Consider the following 20223-nt stretch of genomic DNA (forward strand, 5'->3'; position numbering starts at 1 on the left):
CATACGACGTCGATGTGGGAGGGACGTTCGGCGTCACAGCGACGTCACAATGCAGCCGGCCAATAGAAGCGGAGAGGCGGAGATGAGCGGGACGTAAACATCCCGCCCACGTCTTTCCTTCCGCATAGCCAGCGGGAGCCGCGGGACGCAGGTAAGATCTGTTCATCATTCCCGGGGTGTCACACACTGCAATGTGTGCTGCCTCGGGAACATTGAACAACCCGACGTGCAATTTTATGGAAATGAACGACGTGCATGCGATCAACGGTTTTACGTTCAATCGCACGTAGCTGTCACACGCTACAACAACACTTACGATGTTGAATGTGCGTCACTTACAACGTGACCCCGCCGACACATCGTTACATATGTTGTAGCGTGTAAAGCTTGCTTTAGACCCTGTCTTGTTCAGATCAGGAATCCTGCGGCCATGCATTGTGGTCTTTGCTTGGACCTGCGATACCCGGATGTGTGAATCCGGCCTTTGAGCTGAACACAGGTTGTTCTCAATGTCGGTAATCTATGTTATGTATCTGGTTGGTCCCTAAAAGCAAATGTGTTATGAATGGGATATTCTGAACTTGCTTTTGCTCAGTAGTGATGAGTGATCACTACCATGCTTGATTACTTGTTAAGAGCAGTCGGATGCGTGGATGGGCGCAACTCAAGTATCCTGGTATAATGGAAGTCAATGGGAAATGCAAGCATTTTTCCAGAAGAGTTCCTGGAAAAATATCTGAGTTCCCCATTGACTTCCAATATACTCGGTTACTTGAGTTGCGCCCATCCACGCATCCAACTGCTCTTTGCAAGACCTGAACATGGTAGTGCTCGCTCATCAATAATGCATAATCAAATACCAAAGAACTTCCCTAGAATTCCCCAAAAAATGGGACAGTGACTGATAGCCAAGGCAATAAAATAACCAGGAACAATAGAATAATCTAAAATCACAATTTCATTGATAAAATATAACCAAACAATTGATGGGAGAAAATCATACAATAGACAAAATAAATATTCAGAGAGCCAAAATGGTAGTCTCAAAATGAGAGAAGAGGCATACAGTACGCCCCAATAATAATAAAAGCCACATGAAGAAATGGGTCTCAGGTGAGTATTGATTCGAAGTTAATAGTAATCAATATCCAAAAGGATAGCAACAGGAGAAGGTATAGAATCAGATTTGTAAAGTGAAACAAATGGGCCAATAGGACACGCTAAAGCCATAGAAATAGAGCTGCAATAGAGATACTAAATAGGGAGTAAATACCTTGATCCATAATGTGGCTAAGTGAAGTCAGTTGGGACATACTGAGGGGGTGCGCTGAGCACCTTGACGTGCATTTCACTCTGTGGGCCTCATCAGGAGTTTACAATGCAGTTGTGAACAGCAGATGACTATTTTGGGTGGTGTTGCGGTGTTCTTTTGCCGTTTATTTTGTTTGGTTATTGAAATTATACAACTTTACATGGTTATATTGCAGCATTGTCCAGAGCATATATGCAATACAGTTGTATGCTCACTAAGGCCTCTTTCACACGTCTGTGAAAATCACGCATGTTTTCACGGACGTGTAAAAGGTACGAATTGCTCTCCGTATGCAGTGTGTATGGCGCACGTGTGTTCTCAGTGTGCTATCCATGATAACACACAGAGAACAAGAAGTTTCTGCTGCTCACCTGTCCGTGGTGCTGATCTATCGTCCCCGCTGCTGCTGCTTCCGGGCCGCAGTGGAGTGAATATGTGATGAGCATAATGAGTGGGGTCGGAAGCAAGTGCCAGCAGAGACAGCAGCGCTGGAGAAGGTGAGTGTAGAAATTAATTTTAATTCACAGACACGTGTATTTTCTCCGGTGCGTGTCACACAGAGCATATCCGTGTGGTCCGTGTGACACCCGTGATGCCGGAGAAAAACGGACATGTCTACGTGTGGCGCACATGGATACACATATTCTCCACACGGTCCATGGCAAAACACGCACCTGAGCGCAGACCCATTGATTTTAATGGTTCTACGTTTGCCCGGGTCTCCTCCGGTACGTGTGAAAACGGACCAAACACGTACTGGAGACATGGACGTGTGAAGGAGGCCTAAAAGGTAGTGCACCAACAGATCAAATAGTCTCAATGAAATAATTGACATCTAACTTTATAGATCGAAAAAGATCTTGACGTGACTGGTGCTTTTTTACGTACTTTTGGTATAGAAGGGTCTTGCCTTGCATGGACACACTCTATTAAAATGTATATGAAGCATCCTAGTATGTGCACCTAGTTTTTATACGTCCATTTTGCTATATAGACTAATACACAGTGTACATACACTTACTCCTTTACCAGGAATGAGGGCCTGGCACTTTTAAAGAGTTCCTTTTTGATTTAGGAAAAATGTAATTCTGCATATGACTGTTAGGAAAGCAGTCCCTCTTGGTCACCTAAACACACCTAATGCACATATGGACGGCACACGAGCAGCTCACTGACCAATATACAGGAAACATGCCTGCACAGTGCATGATTCAATGGCTGCCAGCTCCTGCCCTTGATGTAGAGGAGAGTATGGAGCTGCACACGGACTCTGCAATCTGCAGATGTGACTGGCCCAATAATTATTATAATTATTTTAGCGCTCATGTAAACTTGCCTATAAAGAAAATCTCATCCCTAAAAGTAGAGCGCTCAGAAGTGGGCTGACTTAGTGATCTTTGTGTCTTAGACATAAGGGGAACCTAAATCCCATAGACTTTAAATAGTGGCAGCTCAAATGCTCACCATCTGGTCCACAGGTTCCCAATCCTCATGTTCGGTCAGCGATCAGACATTAATGTGGATTCTAAGGGGGGAATAAACTTTATAGAGAGATATCACCTGATTTTTGCCACCTTATCCAAGAGCAGCATGGCCTAGAGCAGGGGTCTCAAACTCAGCCGATTAAATGGGCTGCATATACAAAAAAAATAAAATTATTTTTATCGTGTTCTGTGACAGGTTTTCTTTTTTACTTCAGTTTTTACATAAAACATCATTTTTAATGGCAAAATATTTTTTCCATTTTTTTTTTCCTGAATTTTGTTTTTTAATTCATATTCCCAGCATAGTAGTTCTGGCCCCAATCCTGTAATGATGTCCCCATTTTATAGTAATGTCTCCTACCCTGTAATCATGTCTCCTGTCCTGTATTAATGTATCCCATCCTATCCCATTATTTCATAATTATGTCCCTCATCCCCTAATAATGGCCCCTATGCTGTAGTTTTTTTCCTCATGCTGGTTCCCTTCATGTAATAATATCCTCCATCCTGGTCCTAAGTTTGTAGTAATATCCTCCTTCCTGGTCCCCATCCTGTAGTAATGTTCCTTTTCCTGGTCCCCATCCTGTAGTAATGTCCCTCTTCCTGGTCCCCATCCTGTAGTAATGTCCCTCTTCCTGGTCCCCATCCTGTAGCAATGTCCCTCTTCCTGGTCCCCATCCTGTAGCAATGTCCCTCTTCCTGGTCCCCATCCTGTAGCAATGTCCCTCTTCCTGGTCCCCATCCTGTAGCAATGTCCCTCTTCCTGGTCCCCATCCTGTAGCAATGTCCCTCTTCCTGGTCCCCATCCTGTAGCAATGTCCCTCTTCCTGGTCCCCATCCTGTAGCAATGTCCCTCTTCCTGGTCCCCATCCTGTAGCAATGTCCCTCTTCCTGGTCCCCATCCTGTAGCAATGTCCCTCTTCCTGGTCCCCATCCTGTAGCAATGTCCCTCTTCCTGGTCCCCATCCTGTAGCAATGTCCCTCTTCCTGGTCCCCATCCTGCAGCAATGTCCCTCTTCCTGGTCCCCATCCTGCAGCAATGTCCCTCTTCCTGGTCCCCATCCTGCAGCAATGTCCCTCTTCCTGGTCCCCATCCTGTAGCAATGTCCCTCTTCCTGGTCCCCATCCTGTAGCAATGTCCCTCTTCCTGGTCCCCATCCTGTAGCAATGTCCCTCTTCCTGGTCCCCATCCTGTAGCAATGTCCCTCTTCCTGGTCCCCATCCTGTAGCAATGTCCCTCTTCCTGGTCCCCATCCTGTAGCAATGTCCCTCTTCCTGGTCCCCATCCTGTAGCAATGCCCCTCTTCCTGGTCCCCATCCTGTAGCAATGCCCCTCTTCCTGGTCCCCATCCTGTAGCAATGCCCCTCTTCCTGGTCCCCATCCTGTAGCAATGCCCCTCTTCCTGGTCCCCATCCTGTAGCAATGCCCCTCTTCCTGGTCCCCATCCTGTAGCAATGCCCCTCTTCCTGGTCCCCATCCTGTAGCAATGCCCCTCTTCCTGGTCCCCATCCTGTAGCAATGTCCCTCTTCCTGGTCCCCATCCTGTAGCAATGTCCCTCTTCCTGGTCCCCATCCTGTAGCAATGTCCCTCTTCCTGGTCCCCATCCTGTAGCAATGTCCCTCTTCCTGGTCCCCATCCTGTAGCAATGTCCCTCTTCCTGGTCCCCATCCTGTAGCAATGTCCCTCTTCCTGGTCCCCGTCCTGTAGCAATATCCCCATTTTGCCCTTTTTCACACACACCGCACAAAAAAATAAAAAAAATCACCTGTCATCTCTCCCTCAGCAAATAGTGTGGTCTTCTTCCTCCACAGCAGAGACGTTGCATGGCAATGATGTCTTGCACTGTTGCGACGGACATAGCGACTTCCGCTGCCAGCCTCTGATTGGCCAGTGGCTGGTTTAGGTATTGCAGTGCAGAGAGCAGATACGGATGTCCATGTCCATTAGCCTTGGGGGGTTTAGTGATAAGTATATTGTTCTGGCGATCCGATGATGCTGCCAGTTGGAAGAGGTGCTTGAAGCTGGTTGCAATAGTTTGGCTGGAGTGCTTGATGCCAGAATACCAAATGGAGGTAATGTGAAAACCATGATGTGAGGCTGAGGTCAGACGGCCATGCAACAAGGGCAAAGATCTCATCAGAATGGTCGGACTGGCCGACAGCTCTCCTGCACAGAAATGCATGACGCTGTCAGGCTCAGGTCAGGAGAGCTGTGCCAGTGCGTGCGATCCTTGTCCCAGTTATACGGTCGTCTGAGCCCGGCGTTATATGGGAGGGGGATCAAGATCTTGGTGTGATTTCTGTGGAAAAATTTTAGCTGGTATTATACTATGGTAGTAATGGGGGCTTTGAGTGTTGCTACTTTGAAAGGCGGCAGGATCAGGATGTCACTAATCTGAGTGGGGGGTGTCTGGAGGTAACTTGCTATTCTCTTTGTGGCTAGAGACAGCGTTTTTAATTTCAGCGATGTCACTTACTGGGCTCCTTGCTGTAGTTTGGACAAAAATCACTGTTTTATCGGCAGGAGATTAACACTAGAGGACTAGTAATCCTGTCTGCCATGTAGTCCTCCATATTCATGACCTGTGTATAAACTCACCCATTCCACTGATTGGCAGTTTTCTGCCTATGCAGAGTGTACACAGAAAGTTGACAATGGTGTGAGCAGAGTTATGCAGAGCTCAGCACTCAGAACTGTTGGGTCTGCAGCAGATAAAATAGTGCTTTTATCAAAACTGTAGCAAGCAGCCTAGTAAGTGATCGCTTCTCTCAGATCAGATAGCAAAAACCTGGTTCCATATTCCCTTTAACTCACAATCAGGTAATAGAAAATGTGATTTCTGAGCTAGATTTTAAGGCAGAAAATAAGTGTGGTATTTAGGGGTTAGGCTAGTTTCACACTTGCGTTGAACGGCATCCGTTGCATTGTGTTGTGTGACGGATGCAACTGATGCGTTGCATATAATGGCAAAACGGATTCAACGGATCGTACAAAACAATGGAAAGCTCATCACCCGGCTGCCGGGCGCTCAGCTGAGCGCTCTCAATAGCCGGCTGCCGGGCGCTCAGCTGAGCGCTCTCAATAGCCGGCTGCCGGGCGCTCAGCTGAGCGCTCTCAATAGCCAGCTGCCGGGCGCTCAGCTGAGCGCTCTCAATAGCCGGCTGCCGGGCGCTCAGCTGAGCGCTCTCAATAGCCGGCTGCCGGGCGCTCAGCTGAGCGCTCTCAATAGCCGGCTGCCGGGCGCTCAGCTGAGCGCTCTCAATAGCCGGCTGCCGGGCGCTCAGCTGAACGTCCGGCCACCGAGAGACAAAATAAAGTTTCTGTGATTAAAAAAAAAAAAATGAGCATGCGCAGTGAAAAATAGAGGATTCCGCCGCTCAAAAAACGTTACGTGCTGCGTTCCTTCCGCCCGGCGGACGCAACGCCGCGTTGGCCAGCGGAAGCAACGCAGGTACTTTTGGCACAATCCGTCATCCATACACGTCTATGGGAAACAGCGGGATCCGTTAACGGATTCCGCTGTTTTCAAAAAGGGCGGATTGCGCCAAAGGAAATTAACACAATTGTGAAAGTACCCCTTAAAGGGAGTCGGACAGCAAATACATGCACTCTGAACCACTGTCAGCATGTATCAGGCACTAGCTGTATGATTTCAGCCAGGTATGTTTGATTGTTCACTACACACATGCAGGGAGAGACCTGTCAGTCATTGGCAGTGGGCGGGAAGAAGCTGTCAAGGACCTTTAACACTGATAGGCCATCAATGTTAAAGGAGTGGAAAAAACATTTAAAATCCGTTTTTACCCCAGATGAGGCTGATGTACTTGCTATAAGAATCCATTTTAAAAGGACCATATAATCCTGTTTAAGCGTTTCCTTGCCTTATATTAAATACATAATTTTTCTGTCTAGCTCATCAAATTTTTATTTTAAAATCCAATTTATATTGCAATTCTGCTATGAATTTTTATAGTAAATACACCAACCTCATTGGGTCTAAACGATTTATTTAGTTATGTATACACAGCTTGTATTGTGAAATCTGGTGATGTTGGATCCCCAAATCTTAGGCTATGCCCACTCCCTGCATCTTTGTGGTGACCGCAGAATTTCATCCTGTGGCCACAGCCTGGTGCTCATAAACACATCGAAAAAAGAGTATTCGTTTTTGATGTGTTTTTGAGAATGCATTTTTTTTTTTTTTTTGTGAGTGAAAAATAGTGATGGGTGGACCTGGACGGTAAAGTCTGCCCCCTGTGGGTCAAAAGAACCCGAGTGCTGAATACGGCACTTAGGAAATAATAATAATAATAATAAAATAATAATAATAAAGCGAGCCTGCTTATTGAGTCATCAGCGCAGATGTAACTGCTCCCGCGGTCTCTTATTCACTTCCAGGGCTGCTCATTAGTCTCATAAATATTCACTGCTTTCCCCGTCCACCGTCTTCTGTGATTGGTTGCAGTCAACATGCCCGCCGCCTGTATGTCAGCGTGTCTGATGCTTCCAATCACAAACCTGGTCTGTGGGTCACTATCGTATTGTAAAAATAAGTAAATAAAAAAATTGACGTAGGTCCCCCCATATTATGAAACACAGCACAGAAAAAGGCTGCAGCCCCCAGCCGTGCACTTATCTTGACTGTGTATCAAAATAGGAGGAACCGCATGGGGCTTTTTTTTTTTTTTTAAAAAATAACAATTTTAAGAAACTATGTGGGGTTCCCCCTCCCCCCTCCAATTTTGATACCCAGCCAAGATAAAGCTCTTCAACTGGGGTCTGGTATTCCCAGGCTGGGAAGATCCATGCTTACTGTGCTCCCCCATCCTAAAAATAGCAGCCCGCAGCCGCCCAGGATTGCTGCATCCATTAGATGACAGTCCCGGAACTTTACTTGCCCTGGTGCGGTGGCAGTCGGGGTAATAAGGGGTCAGCTCACATCTGTCACTAAGCCCTAGATTAGTAATGCGGAAGGTCTATGAGACCCCCATCACTAATCTATAAGTGAAAGCAAATAATCACAAACACCCAAAAAATCCTTTATTTAAAATTAAAATACAAAAAACACTTTCACCCCTTTATTAACCTCAAAAACACCCAGGTCTGATGTAATTCACACGAGGTCCCATAACAATTCCAGCTCTGCTACATCTGAATTTACACCAAGCAGCCATTCAGGCAGAGACTGAGTAAGCCGCGCAGTCAGCTGTGACGTCACTCAGGTTAGCCACGGCCACTTTCTGCAGCATATCCTTAAATATCCACTAGGAAGCAGCGGCAGGTCGTCGCAACATTCCTCCTTATCTGACTACTACAGCCTCAGGTATGCGCATAGACTGGGGAAATATCTTCGAGAAATCATATATATATTCTTTTCCACACCCACTTTTTGATGTGAATATCTGCATAAATTCTGGATTATTTACACAGGTTGCAACTCCACTAAATGGGTCAATTTCTGGCTTGAGAATAAAAACAATGCATGGAGGTTAGAAAATAATGAAACCCATTTGCTTGGACTATATTCTGTTGCAGATTCTCCATCTGTACATACCATTGCAATGTGGAAGTGGTAAGACAAACTTGGTAGTGGATAAATAATGGCAGTTGAGGCAGCAGATGCTTTGAACAGACATCCCCCTCTTCTTTGTCCTCTCTTCTGAAACATCTGGCACCAAACTCACATGGTTGCAAAACCCCTTTGGTGGTGTTAGCCCGCTTTAACTCCTGTGTGTATAGAAAAAAATGAAATTGATTATACTTTTACCATCGGATCTTAAAAAGTTGTCCTATGTCAGAAGCAAAGTGTGGTCATTGTTAATAGCCTTGTATTTGCCATATGGATGGGCATTCACTGACCCATGTGATTGCATACTTGCTTTTACGTCCTAGAATACTGTACGTCTGGCCAATTCTGGCAGAGAAAGAAGCAGATTTGTCTGATAAGATATGTTACAAAGTTGCTTATTTTCATCTGTACTATAGATTTATGAAATAAAAATTAAACCGACGGTTACGCTTTAAGGGTCTCTGCTTCTCATTGACAGCACTTGCTTTCCCACAAAGGGCACTGCCTGAACTCAGTCCGGGGTGTATTGAAGGATCCAAGCTGCTCTCAGTGTATTGCAGGCGCTCAAGTATTGTGGGTTTTGTGCACTCATCCCCGAGTCTTGTCTGCGGCTGCTGCTTTCCAGTGCCCCAGAGTCCAGTGGTGGACCAATGCTTGGCATTGTATGTGGTGGTCTATGTCTGCTATGCAGCAGATCTGCCATGGAAACCCAGGCACACAGTTGTTATACTGTTATTCGATGAGGTTTGGACTTGCAGTTATGAAGTCAGCAGAATGTTGGTGACTTTTATGCACTTCAGCACTTGGGGGGGCCCCGCTCTGTAAGGCCCCCTTTACACATCCGTGATGAAAACACACACTTTTCAAGGTCCGTGTTGAAGGTGCGTACATCCATCCAAATACTGTGATTTTGGCAAAGTGTGTTCTCCCTGTGCTATTCGTGATGGCACACGGAGATCAAGAACTTTTTACTCACCTTTCTTCGGTGCTGCTGCTTCCGGGTCTGTGGTGCAGTGAATATTCATGAGCATAATGAGCAGGCCTGGAAGCAAGTGACAGCAGCACCGAAGACCGCATCATTTTATTTCAAAGACACTTGTTTTCTCCGGTACGTGTCACACGGATCACATCAGTGTGTGGTCCATGTGACATCAGTGCTGCGGGAGAAAAACGGACTTCTCCCCATGCGGGGCACACGCACACACATGTGCTCCATGCAAACACATGTCCGTGAGAAAACACCGATGTGTGAGCAGACCCATTGATTATAATGGGTCTGCGTATGTCCCTGTCTCCAGTAGTTATGAAAACGGACTTCATACGTACCAGAATCACAGACGTGTGAAGAGAGGCCTTTATATGCTGACTGAGTTGTTGAGGGTCATGAACACCAGCACTTTTCATAGCTGACCATGGAGTATTTGGAGAATAAAGCTGAGGCAATCTTGCCGGCCCCATGGCTTATATCGGGCTGTTGAGGTCAGGCCAGGAGACCTGCAGTCAGTCAGGGCATCATGGTCCATACATAGACGGATGTCTGAACTTGCTCTCGCTGCACGCCATGCTTTATACTGAGGATTGACGTTTTGCAGCATCATTTCCCTGCAGTACACAGTGACTTCTCTGACTAATTGCTTCCCGTCAGCAGGGATTTCCACAGGTCAAGAAATGTGCTTCATAAATAGCACAATTGTGCTGCAGAACACGCGTGGTACATCCTCAGAGACAGCAATGTTCCTGGGAGCATTGTGTGAAGAAATGAGCGCAGATCTTCTGTCTGCAGGCTCATTTTCCACCATCAGTAGGCCCATGTGAAGCCCACAGGTTTCTGTAACAGGAGAAGTCTGACGGTCTGCATGTTGTGTCACCCATGTCCTTTGGTTATGAAACCAGTAATGTTCCATTCAGATGACAGTTCGGGTTTTTACCGCCGCTCACTTTAACCAATGTTTTTGTTGGTGTTAGATGCCAGTGGGCGTTATAAGATCGCTCTGTGGAAACAGGAAGTCTTTCTAGCAGCCATGTCAGATTGCCAGTGCTAACCGTGGTGACTTGTGTCTGCAGTGTTGTTTTTCCACATCTATAGAACATGGCGTATTCTCTTATGTCTGTAACCCAGATGTGCGGCATGTGATAGGAATATCTGCCAGCACAACAGTCACACAGTGCTTCCCCTTATAATCCTGTGGGGCAGAGCTAGCAAAAGGAAGTCTTCGCATGTGGCAACCAATGGTAGCACTGCTTTCATTTTACCAGAGCCCTGTAAATAATTAAAGTGGAGCTCTGATTGGCTGCTATGGGCAACAAACATTGAGACCCGATGAGGCAGATAAATGTTCCTCATCAGTGTAGCCAAGAAGGGACCATCAAGGAAGTGATAAGTAGATCTGTTCACAAGTCCCATCCTTAGGCTATGTTCACACATCAGTTTTTTTGGCATCAGGCACAATCCAGAATATGCAAAAAAAACGGATGCGCCGGATCCTTTTTCTTTTTCTACACATCCGGTATACCGGATCCATCAAACGTATCCGGTGCATCAGTTTTTCATCCGTTTTTTTGCTGGATCATTTTTTTCAATAGATTGGAGCATGCTCAGTTTATAAAAACGGATCCAGCGGCCGCATCCGTTTTTTGCAGGATCCGGCATCCATAGGCTTTCATTGTAAATCGCGCCGGATCCGGCGTGATACGTTTTTTTTTCCAGAGACAAAAAACGTTAAATGAAACGTTCCATCCGGCCGCCACATTGAGTAATTACGCCAGATCCGTCAAAAGCCGGATGCAACGTAAGGCCATCAGGCACAATCTGGCGCTAATACAAATCAATGGGGATAAAACGGATCTGGCGCTGGATCCGTTTTTTTTCCGGATTGTGCCTGATGGAAAAAAACTGATGTGTGAGCGTAGCCTTATTGCATCTTTTCTTACTGGTATTGCTGTCATTCACCTATCAATAGCACAGTTCATGAATTGTGACATGTATTTTAGCAGCCTCTGCAATGTGCTGTCCCTTGGTTGTTCATCTTGTAACCGTTTAGCAAGGGTAATGTTATTTCTACACAGTCTAAAGGTCCAGTCACACTAAGCAACTTACCAGCGATCCCAACAACGATAGGGATCGCTGGTAAGTTGCTAGGAGGTTGCTGGTGAGATGTCACACTGCGACGCTCCAGCGATCCCACCAGCAACCTGACCTGGCAGGGAAGATGCTGCGCTTGGTAACTAAGGTAAATATCGGGTAACCAACCCGATATTTACCTTGGTTACCAGCGCACGCAGCTACACGTGTAGAGAGCAGGGAGCAGCGCACACTGAGCGCTGGCTCCCTGCTCTCCTAGTTACAGCACACATCGGGTTAATTACCCGATGTGTACTGCAGCTAAATGTGCAGAGAGCAGGGAGCAGCGCACACTGCTTAGCGCTGGCTCCCTGCTCTCCTAGCTACAGCACACATCGGGTTAATTAACCCGATGTGTCCTGCAGCTACATGTGCACAGAGCAGGAGCCGGCACTGACAGTGAGAGCGGCGGAGGCTGGTAACAAAGGTAAATATCGGGTAACCAAGGACAGGGCTTCTTGGTTACCCGATGTTTACTGTGGTTACCAGCCTCCGCAGAAGCCGGCTCCTGCTGCCTGCACATTTAGTTGTTGCTGTCTCGCTGTCACACACAGTGATGTGCGCTTCACAGCGGTACAGCAACAACTAAAAAATGGCCCAGGACATTCAGCAACAACCAACGACCTCACAGCAGGGGCCAGGTTGTTCCTGGATGTCACACACAGCAACATCGCTAGCAACGTCACAAAAGTTGTTCGTTAGCAGCGATGTTGCTTAGTGTGACTGGGCCTTAATGCTAGCTGCACTGATTGGGAGGAAGAATTGTTTGGGGACACATTTCTTGCTGGTAATACCCAGATGGTAATTAATCCCTAAATTTCTGAACTATGAGCACACATAGGAGAATTGATTTGTAGGACTCCGGTCCATCAGACAGGCCAGTAATCTGTGACAGCTGGATGGGAGCCCTGTGAATTGCCTTACCGCCCAACATTCATGGCTCTTCTTTTGATTAGCGCAAGATGACCATTATGGCGTGACGCACACAACATTGTACTAGCCTGGCTAATCCTAAGAATGCTAGGAGGTAAGGAGCTCCTCAGTAGTGATGTGTCGGCCGCGAACAATCCGACACAAAGATCCGGCTCCCTGCTGTGAACGACAGGATCCGGATCACCAATCTGAGCCACTCAAATCTCTAAACGGCTCTTTTCGCCGCCAAAACCCGCCCACTCGCGTCTAAATTCCGCCTACTCAGCAATCTAATTGGCCTCTTGTAAGTGGGTGGAGTTTAGCCGCGGGTGGGCGGGGCTTTGGCGGCGTCACTATAATCTTAAATATGTGTTCACCTGGGGTGAACACATATTTAATAAGGAGCCAAGAACGATCTGAAAGATTTGGCTCTTTTTGGTGAGCGGAGCTATGGTAACCAGATCACCAAAAAGAGCCGGACTGCCCATCACTACTCCTCAGGCTGCCCGGTCACAGATTACTGGCCTGTCCCATGCACTCGACTCCTGTGAATCTCTGTACTTCCTGGCATTTTTCGCTCTTCTTTTAATTAGTGCAACATCATCATTAGGGCTTGACGCACACTCAACTTTGCACCAGCCTGGCCAATCATAAGAAGAATGCTAGGAGGTAAGGAGCTCCTCTGCATCTGGACATTGACCTAAAAAATCGAGAAACATTTCACTGGTGACAAAGACACGGCTCGTACATAGTGAGGTCTTTTCTGGAGATACATATGGATGCGAAACCTGCACGATAAAGACAGAAGAAGAATCCATGGCTTTGAAATATGGTGCTGAAAAAGGATGTTATCAATACCATGAGTGGTAAGTAGAACAAATTAATCAATTTTGGAACAAGTCAAGCCAGACGTGTCACTTGAAGCAAGAATCACCATGCTACGACTTGCCTCCTATGGACACATCATACCTAGAGAGTAATCACTCCAGAAGGACATCATGGTCAGGAGAATAGAAGGAACAAGGCAAAGAGACCAGCAACCAGATGGCTTGATATAATCAAGAAAACGGCAGAGAAGACCCTGGTGGACATATCTAGGCTTGCACAAGATCGAACTTCCTACAGAGCGTTCATGCATTAAGTCGCCACAACTTGAGAAAAGAAAAAGATTCTCAGGCCTTCCATACACCGTTCCCAGATTACTGGCCTTCCTGATAGACCGAACTCTGGCAAATTGATTCTCCTATCTCTCGTCAGGAGTAATTACAGAGGAACAATACAATGCAGAGATCTAAGCAATGATGCTCCACATTATTATGTACCCGGAGAGTACAACTCTTCACTAGATAGACGTGTCTGGAGAGTTGGCAGGTCCTTATGCTGACAATTGGTGTTTTCTTCTAGAGAATATGAAGATACCTTCTAATGCTAGGTAAATATTCAGAAAAACACCCTATATTCACTGAGAAAGCACAGCTGCGATGCTCTCGGGAAGTTTTATGTTGTGCCTCTCACACTATGAACATTGAATTGGGATTATGGTATAGTTTTCTAGCTTTCCTTGGATTCATCTTCTATAATACTCAGTAACATGTCTGTTCTCTCCTCAGCTGTCGAAGCAGCAACAGAAAGAGCTTGGTGGTGGGATCGCCTTCACCCACACTGTCCCGTCCGTTATCGCCACTCTCCATACCTACAGGTTAGTTCTACCTTCTCTACATAATCCTTTTCATACAATCTACACAACTACCACTAAAGTCGGATAAATCCGTTATACAGTAGATAGATTATAATCTGCTGCTTACTAAATTAAAATTGCAGTGTTAATTTATTTATGTCCATGTTACATAATGTATAATGACTGCAATATTTTACATTGGTCAAGAAAACCCACACACATTGCCTGCTGTGTCTGTACCCTAATTGTGGCTTCCATCGTGACTGGGCTAACTATGTGGCTTACCGGAACGCCAGTGCCCTCCCCAAAGGGTTGCCCAGTATGACAGACTATTTTGTATTAGAGCACTATTGTAAGATCCTAATGTGTGGATACTAGACATTGTGGAGGGATCCACATGGGATTATAAGCATCCCAAAGTTAACAAATGTAAGGTTATTGGATTTTGCTACGAAATTTGCCATTTACTTCCCACCTAAAGTGAAGGCAGTATGGTTGCTGGGTATCATTTTCCCCGAAATTATGGAAAATCCTTCACAAAGTCTCACTATAATCTAGAATTAAATTCCATTGTTCGTAGACTTGCACCATATCACTAGTACAGTTAGAAATCGGAGATTGCATTTTCCCCTCTACCCAACTGAGAACAGGTGCGCACTTGGCCGAGTCAATGGCCGGAATAGTGTTCGGCTGCCTAGAGCATATGGTGTGGCCATCGCTGATCATGTTAGTAGGCCTGTAGTTGTCTATTGTTGTTTATAGTTGGCACATATATACTATTATGCCGCTATTTCTAATATTTCATAGTCCTTATGTTCACTAATTCATGTTTACTTTTGATAGCAGGAAGCAGCCCACTGGACAGTCCAAGAAATTTCTCCACTAATGCATCTGTTAACTTTCCTTTTGCTCGCAAGTAAGTATTCTTTAAAATTCCTTGTATTCACTTGAGATAATCAGTATTGGGCTGCTTTCACATTTCCGTCTTTTTCCCTCAGTCACAATGCGTGTTGACCAGAAAGGAATTTACACATCTGAGCATGCTCAGTCGCTAAAAGAAGGATCTGTCACTGGAATCCGTAATTTGACAGATTCCGCGCCCATAGGCATCCATTATACCAAACAACGGACGCCGACTGATCCGTCGCTGTTTTTTCGACGAACACTAAAAATGTTACATTCTGCGTTGCTTCTGCCCGACTGTCAGTCATGCCACGACTGATCTGTCGCGCGACAGATGCAATGCCATGCCATGCCATGCCATGCCATGCCATCAGTTACAATCCGTCGGTAATACAACTCTATGGGGAAAAAAATGAATTTTCTTAAAACGATGGATTGTGACTGATGCTAAAAAACGGAAGTATGAAAGTAGCCTTAGGGTATGTGCGCACGTTGCTTTTTACCTGCTTTTTACCTGCTTTTTTGCTGCTTTTTCTTCTGCGCTGTTTAATGCCAAAATGGATCTGTTCTTCTATTCAAGCAAAGTCTATGGGAATTTGGGTTTCTTGTTCACACTATGTTGTTCAAAATGCTGCCTTTTTGTGGCAGAACTTTGGTCAAAAACTCAGCTTTGCAGTGCAAAACCCAAATGGCAAAAACAATTGACATGTTGCTTCTTTGAAAAGCTGAGTTTTTGACCAAAGTTCTGCCACAAAAAGGCAGCATTTTGAACAACATAGTGTGAACAAGAAACCCAAATTCCCATAGACTTTGCTTGAATAGAAGAACAGATCCATTTTGGCATTAAACAGCGCAGAAGAAAAAGCAGCAAAAAAGCAGGTAAAAAGCAGGTAAAAAGCAACGTGCGCACATACCCTTAAATGGGTTGTCCACCACTTGACAACCCGTGCATAATTACTTCAGGGCCCCATGGAAAATAAAAATAATCTATACTCTCCTCTTGCAGCGGCGCTATTTCTGGTGGGTCACTTGATATTACATGCTAGGTAGAAAAGGGTAACACATACTATTTAGGCACAAAGTGCATATTTAGCCCATAGGCACGATTGTAAAAAAATTAAAAAAACGAAAAATTGTCAGTGGATGGAAAAAACGGTGCGTGTTGCCTGCGTGTCCGTGCTTGCGGTCCGATCTCTGAATCACAGCTGCAGGTTTAAGCATTGGAATTCTTTCAGACTCTTCACTGGCCAGTCTGAAGAGTTTTTATAACGTAATTTTTTTATGCAGTTTGTGATAGTTTTCTAAGCCAAAGCTAGATGTGGTTCTAGCAGGAAGGAGACGTTGAAGGCCTTCCCTTTTATAATTGCCAATTGTTTTCTAATACATCCTTGACTACAAAAGTGGGATTCCAACCATACCCATCTGGCAAATGACAACACAATATAGTGGAGCAACAAAAAAAGGTGCAACCATAGTCATCTGCAAAGGGAATGCTAAAAATGCTATTAACCTGCAGATATTGGGTTCATCTGCAGGTCAATAGCGTTTGGAACCTGCCCAGCACCTGTACATTAATCCCCGCTGCCAGGAGGAAATCAACTTTATTCCGCCCAGCAGCATTCGGGTTTCAGTCAAGTGGGCGGCGCCGATCCGGGTTCAGTCACCGTTTTGTGAATGGAGAGCAGCGGCTGTAACCCCGCCCCGACACTGACTGACAGCTGTATCTAATGCTGAGCTGCAGTCAGTCAGTGCCAGGGCGCTGCTGATTACTGCCGCCTGTAACTATGCACTGAGCAGTGATTGAACCCGTGCTGGCACAGCCCCCTTGGCTAAAACCCAAATGAATTTTCTCTCGGCAGTGGGGTTCAATGTGCAGGCACCAGGCAGGTTTCATATGCCATTAACCTGCAGATTAACCCCATATCTGCAGGTTAGTTACGTTTTTACATAACCAGTTCCCTTTTAAAGGTGTTGGGTTGTCCACTACCTAAAGTGTATATAGGATAGATCATCAATTTCAAACAATATCAGATGAATGGGGGAGGACACCTAAAACCCTTATTAATCAGCTGTTTGCACTTCCTGTATGTAAACAGTATAGGGAAGAAGAATAGCACTATGTAGTGAATAGGAGCTGAGAACAGCCACTACATGGTGTACAAAGGTATTCTATTTTTGTTCCCTATATTGTGTATATACACCTGCAGACAGAAGTGCAAACAGCTGATCAATTGTGCTAGGTGAGCGTACGTCATCAATATATATGTAGTAGACAATCCCTTTTACTGTACCATTTAAATATTTGGATGCACACTCCCAAGTATACAGTTCGCTCCAGAATTATTTGGACAGTGGCCGAATCTTTGTGATTTGGGCTCTCTATGCCACTATTTTTTATTTCAAATGGAACATCTGAGATGCAAGTGAAGTGTAGAATTTCAGGTTTAATAAAAGGGGTCGAACAGAAATATCTTGTAAAAGTGTGATTGACTCAGCCATTGCAGAATATGCCACTTCTTTACCTTAACCCCTTCACCCCCGGGCGATTTTTGTTTTTTGCTTCCCTTCCAAGAGCCATACTTTTTTTTTTTTTTTTAGTTTTCCTTCAATCTTGCCATATGAGGGCTTGTTTTTTTGCGGGACGAGTTGTACTTTTAAATGAAACCAGAAGTTTTAACATATAGTGTACTGGAAAACGGCAAAAAAAATTCCAAGTGCGGAAAAATTGCAAAAAAATGCAATTGCAAAATTGTCTTGGGGTATTTTATTCACAGTGTTCACTATATGGTAAAACTGATGTCGGTGTGATGCCTCAGGTCGGTATGAGTTCGTACATACCAAACATGTCTAGGTTTACTTTTATCTAAGGGGTTAAAATAGTTTTCAGAAGTTTGTTCAAAATAAGTCGCACACTTTTTTGAACTATTTTCCGCGACACGTAGCTGCGTCTGTTAGCCGCACGTGTCTGCTATTCAAATCAGCAGACGTGTGCAATGATCCCAGCTGGCAGTGATTACACCTGCATGATTTAGGACGTACCGGTACGTCCTCGGTTGTGAAGGGGTTAAAAAACTCCTGGGTTGCTTTTGCTGTATATTTTGGGTCATTGTCCATCTGTACTGTGAATCGCCATCTAATCAATCTTGCTGAATTTGGTTGAATTTGAGCAGACAGCATCATTCTGGAGCTCCTGTCTTCAGTCACTTCATCAATAAACACTAGTGACCCAGTGCCATTGAAAGCCATGTATGCCCAGCCATCACACTGCCTCCACCATGTTTTACAGAGGATGTGGTGTGTGCTTTGGATTATGAGCTGTTCAAAGCCTTTTGCATACTTTCTTCTCATCATTCTGGTACAGGTTGGTCTTTGTTTCATCTGTCCATACAATGCTTTTCCAGAACTGGGCGGCTTCTTTAGATGGTTTTTGACAGTCTAATCTGGCCTTTTATTTTTTGAGATTGATTAATAGTTTGGACGTTGTGGTGAATCCCCTGTATGTGGTCACATGCTACTGCAACTCCTTCTTCCTGGAGAGTGTTCTTCACTTTGGTGGATGTTGTGAAGGGGTTTTTCTTCACTATGTAAATGATTCTGTGATCATTCGCCACTGTTGTCTTCCATAGACGTCCAGGCTTTTGAGTTCCCAGACCCACCAGTGCTCTTCTAAAAAAAAAAAAAAAAAAAAAAGTGTAGCAAACTGTTGACTTGGCCACTCCTAACATTTCTGCTATTACTCTGATGGATTTCTTTTTTTTTTTTTTTTGCAGCCTAATGATGGTCTAATTCTTTTCCATGTTGTGGGTTCACAGCAAAAACTATTAAATGCGAATGCCCCACCTGGAATCAGCTCCAGACCTTTTACCTGCTTCATTGATGATAAATTAACAGGAGAATTGCCCATGCCACTCCTTAAAGAGCTTTTGAGATAACTGTCCTATTTACCTTCGATCCCTTGAAAAAGAGGCAGCTACATGCTAAACCTTAAGGCCACGTCTCACTAAGCGACATCAGTAGCAACATCGCTGCTGAGTCACAGTTTTTGTGACGCAACAGCGATCTTGCTAGCGTTGTCGCTGTGTGTGTCATCCAGCAACAACCTGGCCCCTGCTGTGAGGTCGCCGGTTGTTGCTGAATGTCCTGGACCATTTTTTGGATGTTGCTCTCCCGCTGTGAAGCACACATCGCTGTGTGTGACAGCGAGAGAGCAACAATCTGAATGTGCAGGGAGCAGGGCTCCGGCTTCTGACAGCCTGTGGTAAGCTATAACCAAGGTAAATATTGTGTAACCAAGCGAAGCGCTTTACTTGGTTACCTGATATTTACCTTGGTTACTAGCGTCCGCCGCTCTCAGGCTGTCAGTGCCGGCTCCCTGCACTCGTAGCCAGAGTACACATCGGGTAAATAAGCAAAGCGGTTTGCTTATTAACCCGATGTGTACTCAGGCTACGAGTGCAGGGAGCCGGTGCTAAGCGGTGTGCGATGGTTACCAAGGTACATATCGGGTAACCAAGCGCTTGGTTACCCCATATTTACCTTAGTTACCAAGCGCAGCATCGCTTCCACGCGTCGCTGGGGGCTGGTCACTGGTGAGATCTGCCTGTTTGACAGCTCACCAGCGACCATGTAGCAACGCTCCAGCGATCCCTGCCAGGTCAGATCGCTGGTGTGATCGCTGGAGCGTCGCTATATTGTGACGGTACCTTTACTCCAATTAGGATGTAAATCCCCTCAAAGTAAAGCAGAGAGTCTGCACTTTACGCCCATATTGATTACATAACTGAATATTGAATGTGTTTTTGGTAAACGCTAAAATGCGAAAACTTGTCAGTCCAAATATTTCTGGACCTAATTACACTACGTTTTCTCTTTCCACAAGTAATGTTGTAATGTTACCTGCGCTTGGCCCCCTGTATGCGACGTATAGAGGCGGTAATAATTCTCACACTGTATGACGGTCATTGTGTTTATGTAGTAGCGATCGCTGTTCTCAGTGATTCTTACAGAATTAATAACGGAGATGACAGATCTGTTGTAATCCACCTGATTGCCTGGAAATAAAATATAAACCAATAAGTCAGAGTAGCACAGCAGACATTGCTATTCTTATCATGGTGATCCTTACCACCCAAAACTGAGCCTAACTGTGTCATCTAGCAATCATGTTTAGCATAGTTATGTGCGATGCACGTATTTGTATTTACAGCATATTTTTTTTTCTTTACCAGCTTTCTATGTGAAA

General features: G+C 45.2%; 1 protein-coding gene across 1 annotated transcript in view; it reads left to right on the forward strand.

Annotated features, from left to right (window-relative positions):
* Positions 1 to 20223, forward strand: part of MAST3 (microtubule associated serine/threonine kinase 3) — a 234959-nt gene that overhangs the window by 99837 nt on the left and 114899 nt on the right. Inside the window, exons 3-4 of the mRNA XM_075342574.1 lie at positions 14011 to 14099; positions 14922 to 14994. Coding sequence (XP_075198689.1) covers positions 14011 to 14099; positions 14922 to 14994 — 162 coding nt within the window. The remainder of the gene's footprint in view (positions 1 to 14010; positions 14100 to 14921; positions 14995 to 20223) is intronic.

This window comes from Anomaloglossus baeobatrachus, chromosome 1, assembly GCF_048569485.1.
Source record: "Anomaloglossus baeobatrachus isolate aAnoBae1 chromosome 1, aAnoBae1.hap1, whole genome shotgun sequence".
NCBI classification, from domain to species: Eukaryota; Metazoa; Chordata; class Amphibia; order Anura; family Aromobatidae; genus Anomaloglossus; species Anomaloglossus baeobatrachus.